Raw genomic sequence first — 24,721 nt, forward strand, 5'->3', positions numbered from 1 at the left:
GCAAACTCTTCCTTGCTACCTCACTGCTAGAGAAACACAGGCACCTCCAGGGCCGGCGCTTCCACTAGGCGACCCTAGGTGGTCGCCTAGGGCGGCAGGATTTGGGGGGGGTGGCGTTTTGCCACCCTTGGCAGAAATTCGGCAGCAGGCGGTCCTTCCGCTCCGGGTCTTCAGCTGAAATTTGGCAGCGGGTCCTTCACTCGCTCCGGGACCTGCCACTGAAGTGCCCTGAAGACATGGAGCGGAAGGAGTCCCGCTGCCGAATGCTCAGAGGAGGAAAAACCCTGGCGCCGCTACTGGGCACCACACACGGTCCGACCAGCATCTATGAAACCTGGCAAACTTGTGTTAGCATTGGGGTGTTTAAGGCATTGATTTTAGCAGCCTTGCTGGTCCCAGGCTCATAGCAGTGTTGCGAAAGATGCAGTCTTGGCCAGCTAAGCTGGGAACTTATTAAACATAAGGTTAAAAAAAAAAAAAAAAAAGAGATAAGGTGAGGAAGGAAAATGACACTAGAGAGGGAGCGACAGCATGATCCCATGGCTCACATTTCAGGTGTTGTTCGGGATTTAGCCAAAGCCAGTGGAGGTGGCGCTGTCATTGGTTCTCTCTCTCTGGCCCAGACTGGTCAGGATGCCTTTCAGGATCAGGACGATAAAGAACCAATGGTATCATGGTAGATTTTAGGGACCCAGGAGAAGTGGGGATGGCAGCCATGATGGTAACACTCGCTCCTTCCAGCCCACCCATCTCTACCCCAGCTTCATGATTCCCCCCAAAGTCTCGTAAGGACTCCAACGAAGAGGGTGATTGATGGAATAGCCCACCCCCTCATTATTTTGTTGACCACTTAGATCTAAGTTCTGACACCCTAATTTTGGTCCATTGATTTCTGATTCCATTCTCCTTTGCTCACTACTTATGATCTTAACACAGTCGTTGGGTGGCGTCAATAGACCTTTTCGTTTGGACAAATTCAGTCTGTCTAACTTTTTGCTGACTTTTAGAAGCAATTTTTTGTAACAGGCTGAGTTGAACTTTTGTTACCTTGAGCAATTTAGAGTGCAGGCCTCTGCACAACAGCTCTGTCTCCTGCACACAAGTTTTACTCACAAGGATAATATGTCCATTTTCCGTGCAGCGTAGCTGTGTGGGGGAAGTCATGGCCACACAGGAAAGCAGAAGCGGCTGTGGAAATCCCTGTCAGGCTCTGTAATTTCAGTTGTGAAGAGTGGAACATTGCTAGGTCCATAAGGAAACTGGGACTTCCCCACAGAGACTCAAGAATCGCTGAGACAATTCTGTGTCTCCTTGAGCCTGGAGGGCAGCAGGCACCAGGGTCATGTCTGACTATAAAGGACACAGGTCGCACAGCTATATCTTGCTGCTACTTATGTCCGATAAACAAATGACTGGGGAATTTCCTCACATACAGCTAGATTGTTCTTTTGGCTCAGGTTTCTAATCTAGACCTCAGAATTACAATGCTAGTTTTGTATAAACATGTATGTACTGTAGCTCAGGGGTCTGCAACCTTTGGCACACGGCCCATCAGGATAATCCACTGGCGGCCTGCGAGACATTTTGTTTATGTTGACCGTCCACAGGCAAGGCCTCCCACAGCTCCCAGTGGCCGCAGTTCACTGTTCGCGGCCACTGGGAGCTGCGGGGGGAGGGAGGGGGGGGTCGTGTGCCCGCAGACAGTCAACTTAAAAAAAAAAAGGCTCCCGTGGCCCGCCAGTGGATTACCCTGATGAGCCACGTGCCAAGGCTGCCAACCCCTGCTGTAGTTAGTGTTACTTCATCTTTTTAGCTTCCTGCTCTGCTGTATAATACACTCTTGCAGGCGCTGTCATTTTGAAACCTGGAAGAGGAAGGGAGAATCTGTGCAGCAAAACAAGACATCCAAATGTATTAAATTAGCTAACTAAATACAGTAGAGACAATGGCAGCCAAATGGCAAACCTTCTAATGACTCCAGTGTCTGCACAGTGGTAAAACGCAAGAGAATGCCTTTGGAGCACCAATTGTCCTCTGGAACATGTAGTAATAAAATCATACTATTATAGATAAAAGTGGATGCACCTTGTTATTTACACAGGTTGTTAATGGAAGCACATTGTTACCTGAAGTACTGAGAAAGTCATTATTCAGAATGTAAATATGCAGATTTCTTAACCTCAGTGCAGTTGTTAATCTACAGCAGCTGACCAGAAAACAGACCTCACTCACTTCCACGATACTGCTTCCAGCTCTGGGACCGTCTCTGCCACCAGAACTGTATTCTCTTCCAGACAGAGGGGCAGACCCTTAGCGGATATAGATTGTCCTTGCTCCATTGACAATAATAAATCTCCAACAATTTACAGCAGTTGAGGATCTACCCCAGACTACCTTACAGACCTGTGCAGTTCAGAATGCTAAATTGATGGGCCATAAAAGGCCCTTCCATGTGTTTTTGCTGTGCAGTTCATGAGTTCTAAGTCCATGCTCATGAAGAAGATGCTAAATGGAGGTAGTGAATTTACCTTGGACAGGTTGCAACAACCTCATTGAGGGATGGATTATGGCTAAATGATGCTACTTCCACCTACAAACTTTGACATATCTTTGCCAGACTCTCCCTTACAGTCCGGTCCCCTAACACCGGAGCAGTTATTCCTCATTCACAGCAGGTGGATGACATGAGCTTCAAAAGGCAAGCTTGCATCAGGAGTGAAGGGGCCATCTTCTAAGAACAGCCCTGTGACCTGTTATTTTATTTTGAATGCTGATCTCAGAAACATACCTTTTGAAGGAATGAACATTGAATAGTGCTGCAAGACCCATTTCAGAACACGAGTCATCTTTTTTTATCATGTGGGCCTCAGTTATTAAGTTCCCAGGTGGTGTACTGTAGAAATGCTTCACTCTCACCGATCAATGTTTGAACAAACACCCTCGTGACGCAGCTATGGACCTGATCCAAAGGCAGTGGAAAGGCGCACAGTGACTTCGGTGGGATATTGATCATGGTCTAATTAAATACTCTTATTTCACAGATGGTGAGATTCAAAAAGGGACGTGAGGGCCTAATTACTCAGCACCTGCAGCTCCCACCGACTTCAAATGGAAGTTTTGGGTACTCAGCACCTCTGAAAAAACCACACCTTAAGCAACTTTCCAAGGTGCATTTTGAAAGTTGATCTGGAATAAACATGTTATGGAAATAAAGAAGATGACTCTGACATACTTACGGGCTGAATTCTGCCCGTAGATTAATGGGTGTAGTTTCCATTAACTTCAAAGGAAGTCCTGGGCACATATCTGAAGGCAGATTTTGGCCTTTTGAATCCCTTTAGCCATAATACTGCCGTATTAGCTGAACACTCACCTAGGAATCACCATTAAGTTTATTCACATACTGTGCTTCTTCCATCAAGTGACAGTAATATTTCTTTTAAAAGCAGACAGCACAACAGAGCTTCGGTGGGCATTTTCTACTCCATGCTCCCCAGTCTCGGCAAGAAGCTACCTGATTTTTAAATCTTGTTCTGTGATTTTTAGCTGTGTTAACTGAAACTGGGGTGACCCAAAGTTTAGTTTGAACTAGTTTTAACAAAAGGCAAAGAGTACGAGATTGTGCTGCAATTGGAAAAAAAAGATTCAGAACATTCCAGGCAATTATAAATAAAAACATCTCAATTTGCCCTTTTCCTACCCACAAAAACAGAAACCCACCCACCCACTCACCCACCCACACAAAGAAGTCTTGTTCAAAGACCCTTTTCACTTCTGAATAAGAATTGTTTTGTGGGAAGTAGAAATGAACTAGTGCCAAGAGGATGAAGGCAGGGGATTTCTGGGGGGGAGAAAGAGAGAAGCAGAGTGCAAGTGAGCCCTTGTCTACACTACCACTTACTTCAGTATAACTTATGTCACTCAGGGGTGTGAATAATCCACCACCCTGAGTGACATAAATTACATTGACCTAAGCGTTGGTGTGGACAGCCCTATGTTGGCAGGAGAGCTTCTCCCGCCAATGTAGTTACCGCCTCTCACAGAGGTGGAGTTATGATGCTGATGGGAGATCTCTCTCCCGTTGGCATAGAGCGACTTCACCAGATGTGCTACAGACAAGGCCCTAGTGTAGACTAGCCCAGAGTTTGAAGCTGAAACTCAGAGGTGCACGTATGTGCCAAGAGAACTAGGCAGCAGATGCAAAAGCACATTCAGGATTAAAACCTAGACTGGAAGCTAAAGGTTCTTAAGATTTTGTTTAGCAGAAGCTGAAGAATGGCAACTCAGTAATTAAGGGTAACTTTTGTTTCTCACTAAGGTCAGAGAAAGGCATCTCCATACTTTAAGAGAATTATTTAGGACATTTAAGGGTACTTCTGTTCCTGCAGAATCAAGGACCAAATCCGGAGGGGGAAAAGCCATCTTTTGAGAATCCAAATCAGTAGAAGATGAACCAAATCAAGCCAGACTTAAGTGGAGGCTCCTGTTCTGTATGTCCAACCAGCTGTCTTGCCTTGTACCTGGGACTAGAGACTTAATATTAAAAGCCTAGGTGGAGTAATAGCTAGGACTTTCTATCATAATATCCAGCTAAGAAGCCTTTAAAATACAAAAACTAATCTGAAAGCTGCCGTAGCCTACAAGAGAAAAGAAGAACAAATCGTTCAGTAACTTAAAAGTTTAACATCTTACTTAAATAAGGCATTGAAACATTTGTCTAGGTTGACCCTTTTTGTATCTGCAGCGGATAATGAACACTGCTAACTGAACGGAAAAAGTGACCTGTCATCTACCTTTCAGTACAACATAATATGAACTACAGAATTACAGGGTGTTCTATTGTGAGTTGCTTTTAACAGCTAGCAAAAAAAGTATAATTTAGTTTATTACATGGGTGGAAACCTGAATCCTCGATCTTAGGCTTTACTGAATGTTAATTCGTTTGGGCTTTGTCCAGTAGGAAGAAATCAGCCTTTTGATAACACTAGTCAAAATGTTAATACATTGTTTAATGTGGATTCCAAGTGACTAATAGTCCCATAAAAGGAAACATAGGGCACTGGGAAACTCCCGCTGGCTAACAGTATTGTAACTAGTTTCAGAGTGGTAGCCGTGTTGGTTGTTTCTGCTGATACAGACTAATAGTGCTTGTGGCACCTTAGAGACTAACACATGTATTTGGGCATAAGCTTTCATGGGCTAAAACCCACTTCATCCGATGTAACTCTGGCAGTAGCCACATCCAGCTATCCTCTGCCATGAGGGGTTCCAGCAATGCATGGAAGTGGTGGGGATATGAAGGTAAATGGGAAGAGAATAGGAGGTGTGAGGGAACCACATATACACAAAAATCCTCCCGGTCTCCTAACACAACAACAAGGGTTCAGTTGAAGTTAAAAGGTAGGAAATTAAAAGTCAAGAAGAGGAAATGCTTCAGTAATTAGACTGTGGAATCCACTGAGGCCAAGAACTTAACAAGGTTCCGAAAGGGACTGGCCATTTATATCGATATCAAGAATATCCAGAGTTATAATCAATGCCAACAAAAATGTGGCTGAAGCAATATTAAACTTGGGTTTGAGGGTTTAAGCCCTTCTCCAAATATTAGATCCCAGGATGAGACCTAATAGGGGGTGTATGTGTGTGTGGGGAGAGGATTTTTCATGTCTGCCTACTGGGGGGTTCTGGCACCTTCTTGTCCTCTGAAGCATCTGGGGCCAGCCACTGTCAGAGACAAGATACTGGCCTAGATGGACCTTGGGTCTGACCCAGTCCTGCAATTCCTATAATCGTCTGCACCCATTTAGCCCCGGTGATGATATACTTTAATTTCTAATGCGGAGGAGCAATTCTTACCACATATAAAATGGTAAATCTAGGGGGAGGAGGGGAAGAAAAGAGTTTTTGGATGGAAACTAGCATGCCTAAATCAGCCGGCACATAGAGCCAGGGCCTGCCAATATAAAACTAACTAAATAATAAAATCATAAATGATCAGACCCTTGGATTGAGAGGAATAGGTAAGGATTTCTTCTAACCGGGAAAATGAAACTAGCACAGACTTGCTTATCTACGGGGAAGGAAACCGAGCTACTCAAAGATAGATGGGGTTTTCTGATGTGGGAATTCCCACCTACACACTTGTAGACTAAGTGAAAATGCCCTACAAATAGCAGTCCAGAAGCTCCCTCTGAACTCCACACCACATCTACTTGCCTCCAACTGAGCAACAAGTGGAAGAGGAGCAGCAGCAGCTACAGAGCTGAACATGAAGTCTCTTATTCGTCTCTCACTCCTGCTTCTTCTGGCTGCAGTTCTGGTGCAAGGTACAGTAGCATTTCCCGCGGCACAGCTTGAGGTTTACATTATTCCTGCAAACTTTCATTGCTCTTCAATCCTCTTTCCTGCAATGTGTCTTAAAACGATCACCCGTCTCAAACCCTTAGCACAAAACCCCTTGTTAAACGCTTTGCAGTCTCTTACAAGTGTTATGTTAGAGATCAAACCTGCTAAGAGCTGCACAGACACAATATCAGGAAATACTTAAGGCAATAAATAAGAGGTAGCTGTTGACTTTGTGTAATTGACAATGCAAAGCAAGCTACAAGCAGGAAAAGTCACTCATTTTGTACAATCTTATTTTGTTACTTAATGTGGTTTCTCCCCTCCCCTTCTGGAAACTGGTCTCTCCCAGCAGGAAAAGTCTGATTTGTCAAGCAAAGTGTAAATTAATGCTCAGTTTATGGTAAAATAGATGCTCTTCATTACAGAGATATAATTTTATTATATATGATCATAGAAAGGGAAAGTATAGGATTAACACCACCAGCTCCATGCAGGTGCTGATGTGCAAATGTCTCCCACGCAGCCATGATCATGCCCAACTTTCATTTATCGAGGCAGTGGTTGAAATGTTATTTGGAGCCACCTCTGCTGGAAATGAAAGGGTTAAATACTGCTTAACAAGTGATTCTGGCCCAGCTTCTCAAAGGTATTTAGGTTCCTAACTTCCACTGATTTCAATTATTCGATTTCCTGAATACATTTGAAGAACCGTCTCTCTCTGCTCTGATCTGTCAGAAAACAATTCAGACACAGGCAATAGGCCAAAAACAAACAAACAAACAAACAAATAAACACCACACCTCTTATTTTATTTCACCTGTCACAGCTGCTAAACCTACACTGACTTTGGTGGAGTTACACCAGCGTAAGAGAGGAGAATTTGACCTAGTAGTTTTATCATAATAAACAATGTTGTGCTCAAATGTATTAATAAATCCATATTCTTTATGTCATCGTAGGAATGGCAACCTCCAGCAGAGGACGCTGTCTTTGTGTAACAGCTGGTGCAACTTCAATCCACCCAAAATATATTGCAAAGGTTGAAATATATGGGCAAAGCAGCAGTTGTCAGCAAATCGAAGTGATGTAAGTGCACAATTAATACCGTGCAGCGCACATTATTTTAGTATTTATTTGGTCACTTCCTTTTCATGGTAAGTCATCTTTTCTCCTGACAGTGTCACACTGAGAGGGAACGGGCAAAGAAAATGTCTGAACAGCAAATCCAAGCAAGCATCACGCCTGATACAGGTAAGTCATAAGGATGTTGCCTCTGTCCTGGCTTTTTCTAGAATGCTCCACTTAAAGCTTTTTCGATGCAAGTTGTAGGGAATTCAACTTTGGGATTTGAGGAAATATTTTACTTTAGTCTGTACTAAACCCTTTATAAATCCAATGTTAGACATTTGAGAGACAAGCCTCAGCGCTTGTTATCAGTCTACTACATATCTTTAGCAGCTGAGTTTCCTGGATCTCAAACCCCCGGGACTGACAGCACTGGCATTTTGGTATTGGGAGATACCGTTGGATGAGAGGATCCCCTTTTAGCACAGCGTACAGGAATCCTGGGTTTAAACCCCTTTTCTTAAATCACTGAGTCATCATTGTGCGGCTTTGTATTGGGTCTTTAAGTCAAATAAATCAAGATGCTCATTCTGGACAAGATTTTATGAGCTCTTAACTTTAAAAAGACCTAACTTGCATGCATTGTATTTACATATTAGATGCAACGAGGAAGCTGATTCTTTGTCTGTATGAAGTATTATCATTGACATGAGAGGCAGCAAGCTCAGGGCCTAGATTTTAATGTCACCCCTTAGTAGAGACCTATAATATTGATGTAGAACAAATGCACAATATAACCCTTTACAAAATACACTGTAATGATTTCCATTATGCACAGAAGTATAGAAGAAGGGGGAAAAAATGGATGGATAAGTGACTCCAGTAGGAAACTAATCCTTTGTGAGATGGTGAAGCCCAAGTATAGGAATACAAAATGGGGTAGTGGAATAAGCTTGTTTAAATAATAATTGCATGCCCTAAGCTAGAGCACATGCAGAAACACAGTGATAGCCCGTTCCAAAGGGCACCTTACAAAGCGGGACAGCTGTTCAGAAACAGGCCCCAGTGCACCTGACAGTAAACTCCAATAGGAAGTTGACCTGATCGCCTAGATTTGTTAAATGAATAGATGGACTGTGCATAGCTCAACTAAAATTTTACTTGATAGAAGAGCCAGGCCTTTGGAAACAAATGGTTAACCTAGTAACCATGTATAACAGATTCCTGTAATGGAGTCTGAATAGGAGATATGAGGCTTTCAGTCCTGGGCACTTGAAAGTTTTCTGACTGGGAAGGGAAATTTGATCATGAATGTGGCCCACGTGTAGTTGTGTGTGTTTCTGGTTTGGCATTGCCTGCCTGCTGTTTGCTCTTGTGAGCATTTGTGGGTTTTGTGGTGCACCATGCTTCCAGTTCACTGAAGCAAAGTTTTCAAGTGAAGCAGTGTCCTCTGTTGGTTACAATGGGGTTCTGAGAGTCAAGACTGCTTGGTTCTATTCCCAGTGCTGCTACCTAATCACTATAAACCATATTCTGACACATTTAGACCCAGCAAGTATTACTCTAATCCAGAAATAATCCCATTGACTTCAACAGACTATTCCTGGAATAAGGGGCTATTCAGCATAAGTAAGGGTATCAGAATCTGGTCCTGTGTGACATAGTGTAAAGTGCTCAACCTCCATGCCTCAGTTTCCCCACCTGTAAAGTGGGGGCATTGATATTTCCCCACCTTTGTAATGCACTTTGCTATCATGGAGATGCAATAATGGAACATGCTTCCACTGTACTTGAAGGAGGCCAGACCAGAGAACTGATAGTATTTTTCCCCCTTCCAGAAATTCTTGAGGAGAAGTAAGTAACAGCAGCGACCCGAAAGGAAGACTGTGGAAAACTACTAGTGAACATGACTGCTCATGCCATTTACCTGCTCACAACGAGGCAAGCACCCAACCAGCCTGACTCGTCACTGGAGTGCTATTCCATAGCTTCTAGCCATGAAAGTACATCAGGATGTGTGATCAGCCCCACAGCAGATAAAATATTTGCAACTGTTTTTCTGTGTCAACATCTGTCATCATTCTGCACACTGGTTATTTTGACTGCTATTGTTTAGCCTTGTCAGGGTTTTTGTTATCAGGGACTTGACCTCAGCCAAGGCAGATTTGCTAAGACATGAAAAAAAAGTAGGTCCTCTCTGATATGCATTTACCTTAGAGATACTGTAGAACTCCGTCCCAAAGAAACCAGTTGAGTCTTTTGGGTCAATCATTTATATTCTATGAATATTCAGGAATAGCATTCTCCTTTTTTAAAAAATATGCAAGGGAAACCCCCATTTAGCTAAAAATAGCTTGATGCAAACTAACAGAAGCCAGCAAACTCAAGGTCAGCGTTTTAAAGCTTGGTTTAACTCAAAGTACTGGTTTATTAGTTTCATAAGAGAGTTTAAGAGGAATTGTCACCCTCCGTTTTGGATTTTTATCTTCCACCAGTTTGTATCATACTGACTGTAACATTGAGACAATTTGTCATGAATAGTAAGTATAGATGTACAATCATTTCAAAAGACATACTTTGAAATACATAAAGGTACATTTTGTTTTTTGTCTGAGTGTAGATTTTTTTTAACATTGAACTAAATATCTTGAATTTGCACAAATGTTTTGTAAATAAATAGATGTGCTGGATACAAGCATTGCTTTTTTTTCTTCTAAGGAAAAAAATACATACCTCCCCCAAACACACTGTGAATAATATTACTGGACTCATTTTGGCAGACCCTCAGCAGACATAAATCAGCTTAGCACCACTGATTTCAATGAAGCAGTGTTTGCGTTGGCTAGGGGACTCGTCCACTATAACAAAGAACTCAGTAAATAATTCTCCCTCTCTCCCTGCCCTGCCATTCCATTCCCAAAGCATGTCTACAGTAGCATGCTGCAACTTACCCCTGCACTTCAGGGGCTCACAGTTCTCATGGGAGCAACATTACCAACCCCAAAGTTTAAAAATCCTGAGTTAGGATCCCCCCCGCACAAAAAATGGGTTAAAAATGCCCTCCCCCCCACAAAAAATGGGTTAAAAAAATCATTTTTTTAAATGATAAATTTTAAATAAAAAAAATATTTTAAGGTAGGGGAGCAAGTCGCACACTTTGTTACGTCAGCAAACTGAACTCCTTGTGCTCACCATTGGCTCCTTGTCCCTCCATTCTCACCCACAAGCACCAGGTGTACCATCCTCCCCACTTCCTCCACTTCAAGGACACACTGTAACTAGCCCGCACTCCATGCCAGGGAGTCTGTTTTCCTGCACCCGGAGAACACCCCTTGCTTCGGTGCAGGATGTTGCTGCTACCTTCGGCTCCAGCACCTCCTGCCAGCTGCCTGCCTCTGGGCCCAAGTCTTCTGTGGCTCAGGCCTTTGGCTACATCACTTAAGTTCAGACCCCTTCCAAGATATCATAAACAAGCCCCAACAGAACTGAACAGTTCTCCTACCCCTCTGGGCTACCCAAGTCCTTTTCTCTCTCTCTATTTACAAGCTGTATCTCAGGGCTTCCCTGGCAGGAGCCTGCACCACCCCCATATCCCCTGTTGTCTGTACCTGGACCCTGAACTCTTCTCAGCTGGAAAAACCTACCACCTCTACCCATACCAACCACCCTCAGTCTACTTATTACAGCTTAGCTCTGCTCCCTCTGGCCAGGAGCCAGGTAGTGACACCTCCCCAGCTGCAGGGCATGACTAATTGGGTGCCTGTGCTACTCTTGCAGGTGGTGGGGGTTAAGCCTTATCACAGCCCCACCCCCTCCCCAGGCTTTCTATGCTCCCCATTCCTCCTACATAACAGTGGTTCTGTGTGCCTTCCCCCTCCTCTTTTCTTCCCATGCTGCAGGTTCTAGGTAGCCACCTAACAGGGTCTGTGTTCTCTAGTCTCTTATTTCTATCAGACAGGTGTCACAATTTATAGGGTGTGTGTGTGCTCTATACCTCCAGCTTTCATACAGTCTTTCTGGGAGAATCAGCTTTGTTCTAGGCCCTAGACCTTTGCTTTTTGCAGTGGTGAGCCTTGCACCTCAACTACCCCACCACCAGGACCTCTGGCTTCTCAACATGGCTCTTCCACCAGTCCAAGTGAGTTTAGACCCCTGGGAGAGACTTCACCCCTTTGGGGAGTGACACAGCCAGCAGGACAGCCCTTCAAAACAAGCCAGAATTTATCAGTCAACTGGAATACAATATTTAAGGGTCCTCAGGTTACCATGGCAAAGCAAAACTTAACTGAGAGCAGGGCCGGCTCCAGGCACCAGCCCAGCAAGCAGGTGCTTGGGGCAGCCAAGGGGAAGGGGCAGCACGTCGGGCTGTTTGGCGGCAATTCGGCGGCGGGTCCCTCTCGGAGGGAAGCACCTGCCACCGAATTCCTGCCGAAGAAGAAAGCGGTGCGGTGGAGCTGCCGCTGGAGTGCCGCCGATCGCAATTGCGGCTTTTTGTTTTTTGTTTTTTCCCGCCGCTTGGGGCGGCAAAAACCCTGGAGCCGGTCCTGACTGAGAGCCCATGTTTGCAAAATTACCTGCCCTCTTTTCCAAAGCCTCCTGGATTTCATCTGTCTCTCTGCCCTAGAGAGCAGCAGCAGCAACAACCATATATCACCATCTGCCCACATGTAGGCCTTTCTTTCAAATTGCATTCATGCTGTGTTCACATGTTCTGCTTCCCTTGGCTCCAGGTGTTATCTAGTTGTTGGTACTTCATTATACCTCTGAGGCAACTCCTTTGATACCCTGACAGTTAATTCACACCAACCCACCCATGTCTATTTAACACCAACACCCTTATTTCCCTGTCACAGGGGAGAAATGAACTCCTTCACAACCAGTGGGTAGCAATATGACGTAAGTGGGGGAAAATGAGTCATGCATCTCTTCATAATATTACCACAGAAATGTCCATAGTCTGCAACAGGCCATTCAGAATGTTAACATTCTAAACTGAGATGGGGGTATTATGCTGGAAGGTGTTAATTGCTGCCGTTAAGTGATATATAGACAATTGGAGGTGTTTGAAGCTGATGAGACTGCTAACCAGATATCAGGGGTTCCACATGCCCCCCATTTTCCCCTTCCAGTTTTCACCAAAAGCAGTTTACTCCCCTTCGATGCTTAGAACAGTCTCAGAAATTTTGGAATTGATTGGATGCAGATTTCAAAAGTTATTGCATTGTAGACAGAACAATGCCCTTGAGGTGAGTGTAGGGCCTCCCAAGCTTGGCCAAAAAGATTAGTTATGTTTGGTCTGTCGTCTGATTTGTGAACTCCATCAACCAAAGGGGTAGTGACGGTGAGCAAGCCGTGAGTGAGCTAAGTCCTTGTCACACTTTCATTTTTGGGTCCCCAGTTCCTGCATCGACCAAGCGTTATGCTTATAAGAAGCACATGGGATTTTTTTCAGGCGAAAAGCCAAATGCCGTGTTTATTGAAGATACAACAATTAGCATGTGCATTTTAATTACAACACACACACACACACACACACACACACACACACACACACACACACACACACACACACCAGTTGATGTTATAGTTACCAGTTTAGAATCCGGATCAACCTAGTGGCCGGCTACGTTGATCACCCGTAGGAAGGAGCCGGGTTCTGTCGGTCGCGACACAATGCTCCAGGGAAGTCTTGGCGGGACGAACCCAAAGTTTTATGGCAAGGCACTTTGTTTATATAGCGATTTTTTTTTATTGGGCCAATGAGTTTTGCACTGATATGCTGTAATTAATTGTTGTTTGACGAGTGCTTGTTTTTTTAAATTGTTTTTTTTAATTTATTGTGTGTTTTTATTAAGTTTTTTAGGGAGTTATTTGATGCTGGTTTTGATTACAGCTATTTTGTTTCCATTGATAGGTGCCTGTTTTAATTTTAGAGTTGTTAATTTGCCCTTTTTTGACATTTTAATAGGGGCGTGTTGCAGCCACCTGACAACCTTGCGTCTGTCTTTGGTTCTTTTCTAGACCATTGCACTGACACCCAGCCCCAAATCAATTAGTTTTGTGCCCCCAGCCCTCGTATCTGTCCCCACCCCCATACGCACGTTCACTTTATATGCATAGCCCCAGTGTCCATCTGCCCCTTGTCTCCAGTACACCCCTGCTCCTTCTGCAGCTGTGGAGATTCTTCACGTCCCCTTCCCAGAGCTGTTCACATGCCCCCTCTGGCTCAGGCCTGGTGATGCAGATAGAGAAGAGCGGCGCTGACCCATGCTTTCAGTGTGGCAGAAGGCAAGTAGAGCTCTCCTCTTTCCCTCAGGAGCAGACAGATTTTTTTTTCTTTTTCGGTGGGGAGAAAGCAACGGCTACCATTTCAACATTTATTTACATGTGTCTGACAAAGTGGGTATTCACCCACGAAAGCTTATGCTCCAATACATCTGTTAGTCTTAAAGGTGCCACAGGACTCTCTGTTGCTTATTTCAGCATTGCCATCCTCAAGTGTTCAGAAACTGCAAGTCAGGCCTCAAAAACAGCACAAGATTGGCTTGCAAATCACAATATTTAAGAGCCACCGGGTTTTTATTTTCATTCTGGTTTCTCAGTCTTCAGGGTACATTCAGGTCATGTTTTCAGGTTTTCCTCTTCATCCATGAGGGCCAGACACATTTTAAACAAAGGCTGAGATTTTCATCGAATCACGGGACTCCAGAAGCTAAGACTTTAAGACAACAAATATCACAAGTTTCACCATAAAAATATAATGAGAGTTGGCAACACTGATTACAGAATAACTACTCAGTGGGAGAATGGGTATCAAAAGCTGTCCCTAAGTATAAGCCATTATTGTTGAGACAGACCCTTTACTCACACTGGTGAGCAATTACATGAGTCGTCCCATTGACTTGACTGGGATTGTTTGTGCAAGTAACTGCTCACCAATTCAAGTAAGTGGTGCACAATTTTGCCCTAAATTACGCTGACATTAAAATTTCTCCTTGGAAGAGTGTTTTTACACTTACTGACAACTAATTGCTGTGGGAAACACACTAGCTTTCTGTGGCTCAGCTATCTGTCATACTATTCAATATAGGATGACTGTTGGAATAATTGTTACTATTCATAAAGGACATGGGAGTGCCAATGGACTTGTGTTGGAGGAATTTAATTAAGCGATTTGAAGGCTGGATTGTTGTAGTTTTGGATAAATGCCAGCAAGCAGAGAGTGACTTCCCAGAAATCACATCTCTTGACTTTCAAAGCAGCGTCCAGAGTCACAAAATGCCATGGACTATATTTTACAATATCCCACAGACTCTGTAGGAACATTCCTCAGCTGGTTTAGATTATGTTATAAAAGATTTCTATTTCTTGTAAATCATGCCTGTTCTCTGCATTTGCAGTCTCAGATCATCCCATTTTGCCACCCCATGTCATGATAAGTCTCAGATACCAGAAAGGGATGTTATTCACTATTGCATTGCAGTCAATAATTGAGGTGGCAAAAAATGGAACACATAGCATCCCTCTCACTCAAAACTGTACTTCCTCTCTGCCCCCGAAGTCTCCCCCTTTCTTTAGCTGGTAGCAGTCAGAAGAAAAAAAGTTATGGCATAGCCACATTCAACCTTCCTCCCCTGATCCAAGCACAGACACTAGTGTAAACCCAGGCTCTGATCCTGCACACGCATCTGTAGCCATGTCCTTAAGTTTAAGCACACAAGCAAGCCCATCAGGCCCTATACTTGTGTGAGTCGAGTTAAGGATGAATGTGGTTGGAGGATCAAGGCTCGGATTATGTTCCTAGGGTCTGAGTTCCAGAAATCCTGCATACCCACAGCTCCAGTTAAAGTCAATGAGAGCTGAAAAAAACCCAGCGAGACATAAGGTCCAATTCGCCTTTGTTTTGCACCATGTGCAGCCATTTACAGCTGAGCAAGCTGAGTGCAAATTGGGCATGAAATGATACCATGCTGATTTGGTGACATTTTACATCCACTTTGCATAGGTGTAGACAACTCCACAAGGAGCCCTGATGCTGGGAGCATATGGTAAGGATTTGCTCTTGAACCAAGTCTAGTTGGTTAAGTTTTAGCTACTAGAAATCATTGTATCTTTATTTGTCTTGTAACATTTTCTGACTTTAATGCCTTGTACTCTAGGGATACCATATTGAAGGTTTTAAAAAAGAGGACACTCCACGGGGCCTTGGCCCCGCCCCTTCCCCGCCCCAACTCCGCCCCTTCTCCAAAGTCTCCGCCCCCTCCCCGAGCGCCCCGCATTCCCCCTCCTCCCTCCCAGCCGCAAAACAGCTGCCCGAGCGCTACTGGCTTCACAGTTTGCCGGGCAGCCCCCAGACCTCCAGACCCTGCGCCCCCAGCCGGGCGCTTCCCCAGCGCAGCTGGAGCCCAGGAGGGGAAGCGCCCGGCCGGGGGCGCAGGGTCTGGAGGTCTGGGGGCTGCCCGGCAAACCGTGAAGCCGGTAGCGCTCGGGCAGCTCGGCTCTTCAGCTACACAGAACTGAGGTGTCTGGGGGGAGCAGCAGCAGCCGCCGCAGGGGAATCCGCCTGCAGCTCGCAGTCTGCGGGAGCCGCAAGGTAAGCAGGGGACTGGGGCAGGGATGCCGGCAAAGCTATTTTCCCGGACATGTTCGGCTTTTTGGCAATTCCCCCCGGATGGGGATTTGAGGACCAAAAAGCCGGACATGTCCGGGAAAAACCGGACGTATGGTAACCCTATTGTACTCGTACTCACTTAAAATCTCTCTTTGTAGTTAAATAAACTTGTTTTATTCTTTAATGAAACTAATCCAGTGCTGCATTCACGCTGAATTGTTTGGGTAACTCCTTTTAAAGTAGCAAACTGTTGGATACTGTTCCCTTACAGGGGCAACTGGACCTAAAATATCCAAATTGTCCAGGAAAAGGCTGGCCAGTGCAGAACACACATTTTGGGGGAACATTTGGGACTGGGAGTGTTTTGGGGTCACCCTGCAAGTGGTAACCAGCGCAGGTGGAAGCCAGAGTGTGGCTGGGAGGCTGCAGCTATACACAGACACTCAGAGTGTGACCTTCAGGCTGTTTGTGGGAGCTACAGCAGCAAAGCATTGTGAGGTGCTCCAGGTTGCAGGGGAGGGATGTCACAACCCCTCGCTGATCTGCATTGCACCTTGGAATGTCAAAGACATATAGCAAGCCTCTCATTTTTTCAAAATTATCCTTGACATTTTGACAGCAGTTTTTAAACAGTTTGTTGTCAAAATTTAGCATTCAGTTTCTGGAATTTACACTGTGAGGATTATCTAAGTCATAGCATTGTTTATACTCCCTGATTGGATGATTTATGCAAACAAACAGTGCAGATTTCAAATTCTGAATATCACGATCATCTACAATGTGAAATTTGCTTTGAGTGAATATTCAGGTTCAGCATTCTTTGTATTAATGAAGTTCAGCCATTCACAAGGAGCCAGTGCAAAATGGTTGCAAATATGGTCAAATCCAAGTTAGTTTTTGTAAGCAACCAAATATTTACAGAATATTTTTTGCAGTTCTTTCCCTTCTATTATATAGATACTGATTCAAAGCCCAGTGAAGTGAATAGGATTCTTTCCATTGATTTCACTGGGCTAGGAATGGGCGATGGGGGATGGATCACTTGATGATTACCTGTTCTGTTCATTCCCTCTGAAGCACCTGGCACTGGCCACTGTCGGAAGACAGGATACTGGGCTAGATGGACCATTGATCGGACCCAGTCTGGCCATTCTTATGTTCTTAAACGGTTGGTACCCAAGTGAACAATGCTTATCTTGGACAGAATAACATTTCGGCTGGTTGCAGACATGCTAGGACCTTTGGATTTCAAAATGGCAATGTCCTTCCATGATATGTACAAGTCCTGTTTATTTCTCAGTCACCAGTGTTTTGCTGGCTTGAGGCCAGAGTGCTCAGTCCTGTTGGCCCATGGCCTTCACAGTGCACATGTTTTTAATCTAGTTTTCTTATCAAAGAAATTCTGTAATCTCACTTTACTCCACCATCCTCCTCTTACAGGCGGTCCCAGTCACTGGATCAAGGTTTCTGATCTCTATCTTCCCTCACACTTCCCCTTTCTCCTGGGTATCATGATGTTCCCTGGTTAGCCACATGCTTAACCTGAAGCATGGAGTAGGTCCACTAAAGTCCTTGCTGGATCAGAGATCGTGTTCAGCACCTTGTATGATCGAGCCCAAGAAGATCTGGAAGTGATCACCTAGAACTGGGTTATGACTCAGATTTATAAAATGGAAAATCTCTTACTTTTTCCCTTCTGTCTTAGTTATGCAGCTAGCAGAGTGTCAGCAAGACTCAGACTGAAAGAGGAACTGGGGAGTTGGGGGGTCTCCTGTGGTTATAATGAAGATATTATTTCAATATAACAAAAACAAACGCAAAGCAGGGGGCAGATGAATTCCCTTGGTTAATCATCAGCCATTTGATGCCTAAATATATATACACAGCAAATCTCTCACTTTCACATTAAGATTAAACAAAGGCCGTTTGATTAATTATCCATCTTACAACTATCTTAACATAGGGCCTGATTACCAAGAAAAGCCTTTATGTAAGGCGCTCCAGGGGGAATTCAACCCCAGATGGCTAAGTCACCCAGAGGGCAGCGGTCATAGACTGATTCTCTGGATGAGGCAGAGGGTGTACCCAACACACCCAACAGTGGCTTACACTTGCTTCCTGCATAGTCACTACACCTGTGCGAAATGAGAGGATAACAGAGTTAGAACAATTGTGGGTGGCCACACAAGCTGCAAGACAATGGCGAATCAGGCTGAAAGACGCGTTTTAGTGCCGTTTCGCTTCCAGTGTGTCACAGTGTAATTGTTCTAACCTTTGGGTACGTCTACACTTACCGGAGGGTCCGGCGGCAGGCAATCGATGTTCTGGGATCGATTTATCGCGTCTGGTTTAGACGCGATAAATCGATCCCGGATCGATCCCGGAAGTGCTCGCCGTCGACGCCGGTACTCCAGCTCGGCGAGAGGAGTACGCGGCATCGACGGGGGAGCCTGCCTGCAGCGTCTGGACCCGCGGTAAGTTCGGACTAAGGTACTTCGAATTCAGCTACGTTATTAACGTAGCTGAATTTGCGTACCTTAGTCCGAAGTGGGGGGGTAGTGTGGACCAGGCCTCAGTAGACAAATATTTCATGCAATGTACAGCGCTACTGGAGAATGGAGACCTGCAATACGGAAGAGAGCAGTTGATTTAATGTTAGAAAATTAAATGGAAGCCTAGAAAATTAAAGCGAAGTCTTGTTAACGGATGTATACGTTATACCATTTTTCCAGCCAGGCAGCTGGTTGGGATTAGTGAGCAACAACCTTTTATTGCTGCTTCCTAGTAGCTCTGCAAAGCAGAGAGGATTCCTGAGTAAAAAGGATTTAGGAGACTTATTTCTGTTGGTAATCATTTCAGGCTGCCTGGGCACAGCTGCTACTTCAACATCTGCTTAAGCCGCAGACTGTGGTTTGGCAAAGAACATCAAAACTTAGTGGGATTTACTACTTTTCTTTTCTTTTCCAGAAAAACACTCCATTTAGTATAAGTGAACAAGAAAATGGAAGCCCAGGAGGGTATTTCGGGGGAAGTGGTTTTAGAAGTGCTGTATTTGTTAGGCTAGACATGTAGGAGATGTATGTTCATGTAGCGCAGTGACCACACTCAGGCCCAGGCAAAACACACAGGAGCGCCTGTTACCCCTTGGCAGCCTCACGTTCTTGAGGTCAATGCGGATGGATGGCCCTTCGCCTCTGTCAGGATCAGGCCCTCAATTTGGTCATTCACATAGGAAGAACCAAATTAGACAGGCCATTTGGGGCATATACTGACATAGCAAAAGGCTCGAGTGTTTTTGCTCTTTGCCGCTCCATTTTCCTGTGGTTTACCACCATTTTCTCTTCAATGTTCTTGATTTCATTCTCTTTCTATCCATACGTCTTCCCTTGTGCCCCCTCTCCATTTGCCTTTTACCTCCATTGTATCCTCTTGGTTCCTGTTCTTAAGCTCATTGAAGGCAGTGGGAGACTCCCACTGATTTTAAGGAGCTTTGGATCAGGCCCATGGCCCTCATCCAGCCTCAAGTCTCTACTATGCCGCCATCCAGTGAGCTGCCCCTAGACTCCCCTCTCCTTCTGCACCTAAGGCCTGTGCAACCAGGTTGACTATCCTTCCTCCTTCCCGGGGCTCTATGCAGGAGGGTATCCCAAAATACATTGCACAACGTGAAAGACACCCACAATCTTCTGTCATCAGCACCATCAGCTGAGGCAATGTGGGCCAGCTATTGAGAGACCCAGAAGGCAGGGGTACAAATACGATTTTACAGCGTGGTAGGACAGGTCAATATATACACTCTGGGCTTAGTTTGAATTAAATTTTGTTAGTTACAGTGCGCTCTCCGATGCTCTGGGTGCATGCACTCTCTGTTTAAATACAAAATACATGAGGAGGACCAGTGTCCAGAAACTAAGGCCAACATTTTCAAGTGACCATTGGTTTTGGGTGCCTTGTTTCCTAGGATCCCCAGCTCACACCTAGCCTCGATGTTCACTGGTGCTGAGTGGCTGCAGCTCCAGCGGAAACCAAGAGGCGGTGTGTGCGTTCACTACCTCTGAAAGGCAAGCAGCCCTTTTAAGCGGTCTCAAGATGAGCACCCAAAAATGGAGGCCCTCAATAGTAGTGGTCATGTTTGAAAATTCGGCTTTGGAAGTCCCGTAGCTCTTCCTCCCCAAACAGAGGGCCAAGGTGTGGTCTGTGTTGGGGCAGTGCCCCAGGAAATCCCTGGGAAGGATTGTGCTTCAAGAGGTACAATCCCACCCTTAGCCACCCAGCATGCAGGGGAAGCATGTACAGCAGCTACCAGGTTGGTCAACGCTGAGAACGGAACTGGAGAATCTCAGAAGTTGAGAGCATGTTTCTATAGCTCAAGCAGGGGCTGTGGATCAGGAACATTGGACCTTGCAGCATCAGCCCATGGGGCTGGCCAGGTACTCAGGCAAGGCAGCCTTAGCCCTGGCTCTTCCCTACCCCTTTCTGCTCCCTGGGGGTGTTTGGAAGGACACTTTCAATGTTTTATGGGTTAAACCTGGCACCTTGATTTGAAGTTGCCTGACTCTGCACAGCAAATGTGCAGTGTGTTGTGTGTAGAAGTGCAAAGCCAAGAGGGATGGGCAGGGGCAGAGCACAGGGGAACCAGTCCTGCATGGATGAGAGCATGGCTGCCCAGACACCCGCTGTTCCCCAATAGCAGCAGGAATGAGACCAAAGAGGGTGATGTGCAGCCTCATTTTCATGAGGAGGGTCGCACGGAAGCCTGTGTCTCCTCAGATAAAGCCATTCTCAGCCACCCTTTCTTTAGCCTGCACTTTTCAAGTGAGGTGCTGAAGGAGACCACCACCACTACTCAACGCAGAGAGCGACACCAGGTGAAATCACAGCCCCACGGACATCATTGGCAGACCTATTATCTTCAGTGGGGCCAGGATTTTACTCCTAGTCCTTAACCCTACTTGTTCTAACATGCCACTTCCATTCACGCTTGCACCAGAGCACAACAGGCCTTAGGGGCCTGCCAGTCTGGGCACAGTGCGCAGCAAGGAGCAGTCTATAAACACTCCAGATACACTCTCATATTTTAGGCAAGGTGGGAAACACTGAAAGACATGACACCGTGATCCACTGGACTTTCAGAAAGCCTTTGACAAGGTCCCTCACCAAAGGCTCTTAAGCAAAGTCAACAGCCATGGGATAAGAGGGGAGGTTCTCTCATGGATCAGTAACTGCTTAAAGTTAGGAAACAAAGAGTAGGAATAAATGGTCAGTTTTCACAGTGGAGAAAAATAAATAATGGGGTCCCCCAAGGATCTATAGTGGGACCAGTGTCATTCAACATATTCATAAGTGATCTGGAAAAAGGGGTAAACAGTGAGGTGGCACAGTTTGCAGACTATACAAAATTACTCAAGAAGTTAAGTCCAAAACTGACTACCAAGAGTTACAAAGGGATCTCACCAAACTGGGAGACTGGGCAAGAAAATGGCAGATTAAATTCAATGTTGATAAATGCAAAATAATGCACATCGGAAAACATAATCCCAACTATACATATAAAATTAGCTTTACCACTCAAGAAAGAGATTTTGGAGTAACTGTGGAAAGTTCCCTGAAAACATCTGCTCAATGTGTAGCCGCAGTCAAAAAAAAAAAAAAAAAAAAAAAGCTAACAGGATGTTAGGAACGATTAGGAAAGGGATAGAGAATCAGACAGAAAATATCATAATGTCACTATGTAAATCCATGGTATGTCCAAACTGTGGATACCGTATGCTTTTCTGGTCAACCCATCTCAAAAAAAGATATACTAGAATTTGAAGAAGTACAAAGAAGGGCAACGAAAAGGATTACATGTATGGAACAGCTTCTCTATGAGACAAGATTAAAAAGACTGGAACTATTCCTCTGAGAAAAGAGACAACTAAGAGGGGATATGATAGAGATCTATAAATCATGAGTGGTGTCAAGAAAGTGAATAAGGAAGTGTCATTTACCCTTCACATAACACAAAACCCAATGAAATGAATAATCAGCAGGTTTAAAACAAATAAAGGAAGTACTTCTTCACACAATGCACAGTCAACCTGTGGAACTCATTGCCAGAGGATGTTGTGAAGGCCAAAAGTATAACTGGTTTCAAAACAGAATTAGGTAAGTTCATGGAGGATAGGTCCATCAATGGCTATTAGCCAAGATGGCCAGGGAAGCAACCCCATGCTCTGTGTGTCCCTATACCTCTGACTATCAGAAGCTGGGACTGGATGACACAGGATGGATCACTCGATAATTGCCCTGTTCTGCCCCCACCCCGCCTCTTCCCACGCAGTTCCGCTCCCTCCTCTGAGAGTGCCCCATCCTCACTCCTCTCCAGTGCCTCCTGCACGCCGCAAAACAGCTGAACATGGCGGGCGGGAGGTGCTGGGAGGGAGGGGGAGGAATTGATCAGCGGGGTCGCCGGCAGATGGGAGGCGCAGAGTGGGAGCAGGGGAGCTGGCTGCCAGTGGGTGCTAAGCATGAAGTCTGTGCCTATGCACCCAGCCACCAATGAGGATAGGTAGGACTTTGACCCTAACTTAGAGGAAAAACAAATAAGCGTTTGGGTCAAGTGTGTACAAAGATTTATGGCCAGCTGCCTAGGTACATACAAGACCTTGGCTTTATTTGTGCATGTATTATATACACATCCTGTTCATCTTATCTGTAAAGAGGGGAATTCTTATGCTGTTCTGGTGTGAGTTGTCAGCACGGATCTTCCCAGCCTGTTCTACAAGAAAACATCATGTGTTCTATCAAATCTAAACTCACCCCTTCCCTGAAATTTGGCTTTAATAACAATAAGATCACAAAGATCAGTTCATGGCTTCTCCCAGGTTGGCTTCAACTTGAGTTCCTCACTCAGCCCACACTAGAGTGGGTCAAAGCTTGGGATTTCTGCTCTGTGGGAAAGTTCAGTGTTTTGTTTTTGTCCAATTTGGTCCACTCGGACTGCTAGGGACCCCAAAGCTTCCACTCTCAAGCAGTACAATAAAAACAGCACCCCAAGCCCAGCGCCCCCAACTCCGGCACCCCAGGTTGTCATCTGGGTTGCCTGCCCTAAATCTGGGCCTGGAAACAATTTACCAAAGGTTGTGGTGGATTCTCCATCACTGTCAATTTTTAGACCAAGATGGGATGTTTCTCTGAAAGAGATACTCTAGCCCAAAAGGAATTATTTTGGGGAAGTTCTATGGCCTGTGTGATACAAGTCAGACTAGAGCCTGGTCTACACTTAAAATTTAGATTGGCATGGCTACATTGCTCAGGGGTGTGGATTTTTCAAATACCTGAGTGATATAGCTATGTTGACCTAAGGCCCCCCCCTCCCCCTCCCCCCCCCCCCCCCGTGTAGGTGCAGCTAGGCTGACAGAAGAATGCTTCTGTTGACCTAGCTACCACCCGCTTGGAGAGGTGGAGCTCCTACAGTGATGTCACGGTAGCCTGCATCTATACTATGGGGTTATTGCAGGATAGCTATAGCACCGGAGCAATACTGCTATAGTCCCACATCGGAGACATGGCCTAGATCATCACAATGGTCCCTTTTGGCCTTGGAATCGATGACTCTTCTCACGCAAGAAATACTCAGTCCTTCAACATGCAGAGTATCATTAGAGGCTAAAGGATTATTCCATTTTAGTTCATTATTTTCTAGCACAATGTCTTTTTTTATGCCACAGTTGTTTTGTATTAATGGCAGGAAGCTTCACTGCCCTTTCAGTCTCCCAACAGTTTGTTATCCGTTTGGCTTGCCACTCTAATACGGAAATTCTTAATTTATTTTAGTTAGAGTAGAAATCCCCAGATATGCTGTATCACATCAGTTGGTTTCCCACTGATGCAAATAAGACTTAGGTATGTGCTTAAAGTGTTTTCCTGATTAGGGACCTGTGAAGGGGTCAACTGGTGCCTCCTTATAGCCAGGTGTGATGTAGCAGCTCTCTCTTCACTGTGTTTGTGTGTGTGTGTGTGTGTCTCCTGCTGGTGGCTGTGCCACCTGTGTGGTAGTCTGCTTCTTCCAGTGATGTGGCCCTCCAGCCAGGTCCCTTCAAATGTAACACTTCTTTATGTCGTAGAGTTCAGAACTATAACACACAAGAACCCCAAAACAGAAGGAGACAAAGCAGGCTGCTCCCGAGAGCAGTGAGGAACAACTCATCCTATCTTACTACAGGCTGTCTGACTGCAAACTCACTGCTGCTAGTCTTCGGCCCAGCTTACAGACTACATTACAGAGCCCTCTAGCCTGGAAGCAGAACCAGGGGAACCACCCCCTCCCTGAAATTCAAAGTTATAACCTACAATTTTAATACAGTTTTAATATACCACAATTTGGACCTCACTGAACCTGTGTCATTCCTTCATATTTCATATGTTGTGAAAGAGCAGAAGACACAACAATTGCTAAAGTCCAGAATCCAGGGCCTGTACTCACACTACATAGCACCACACTCCTTGTGCAGTATCACTGAAAATATTGCCTTGTAAATTAAACTAAGTAGAGAGTATACAGTCTAGGTGAAGAAGTCACGAAAGCCAATAGTGCTGTTTTTGCCAGCTGTTCCCTTTTCATTTAAATGCCTGTTTTCTCTTCAGAACAGTAAGTAGGTTTCATTTTCCGTGACTCCTAGGAAATGATCAGACCGCATATGGGATGTGTGCAGGGAG

General features: G+C 45.0%; 1 protein-coding gene across 1 annotated transcript; it reads left to right on the top strand.

Annotated features, from left to right (window-relative positions):
• Positions 1-6,268: 6,268 nt before the first annotated feature.
• On the top strand, positions 6,269-9,272 carry LOC135878847 (C-X-C motif chemokine 11-like). The gene is made up of 4 exons (XM_065404554.1): positions 6,269-6,326; positions 7,305-7,431; positions 7,524-7,596; positions 9,249-9,272. The coding sequence occupies exons 1-4, from the start codon at positions 6,269-6,271 to the stop codon at positions 9,270-9,272; spliced, it is 282 nt and encodes a 93-aa protein (XP_065260626.1).
• Positions 9,273-24,721: the final 15,449 nt, after the last annotated feature.

Source organism: Emys orbicularis, chromosome 5 (genome assembly GCF_028017835.1).
Source record: "Emys orbicularis isolate rEmyOrb1 chromosome 5, rEmyOrb1.hap1, whole genome shotgun sequence".
NCBI lineage: Eukaryota > Metazoa > Chordata > Testudines > Emydidae > Emys > Emys orbicularis.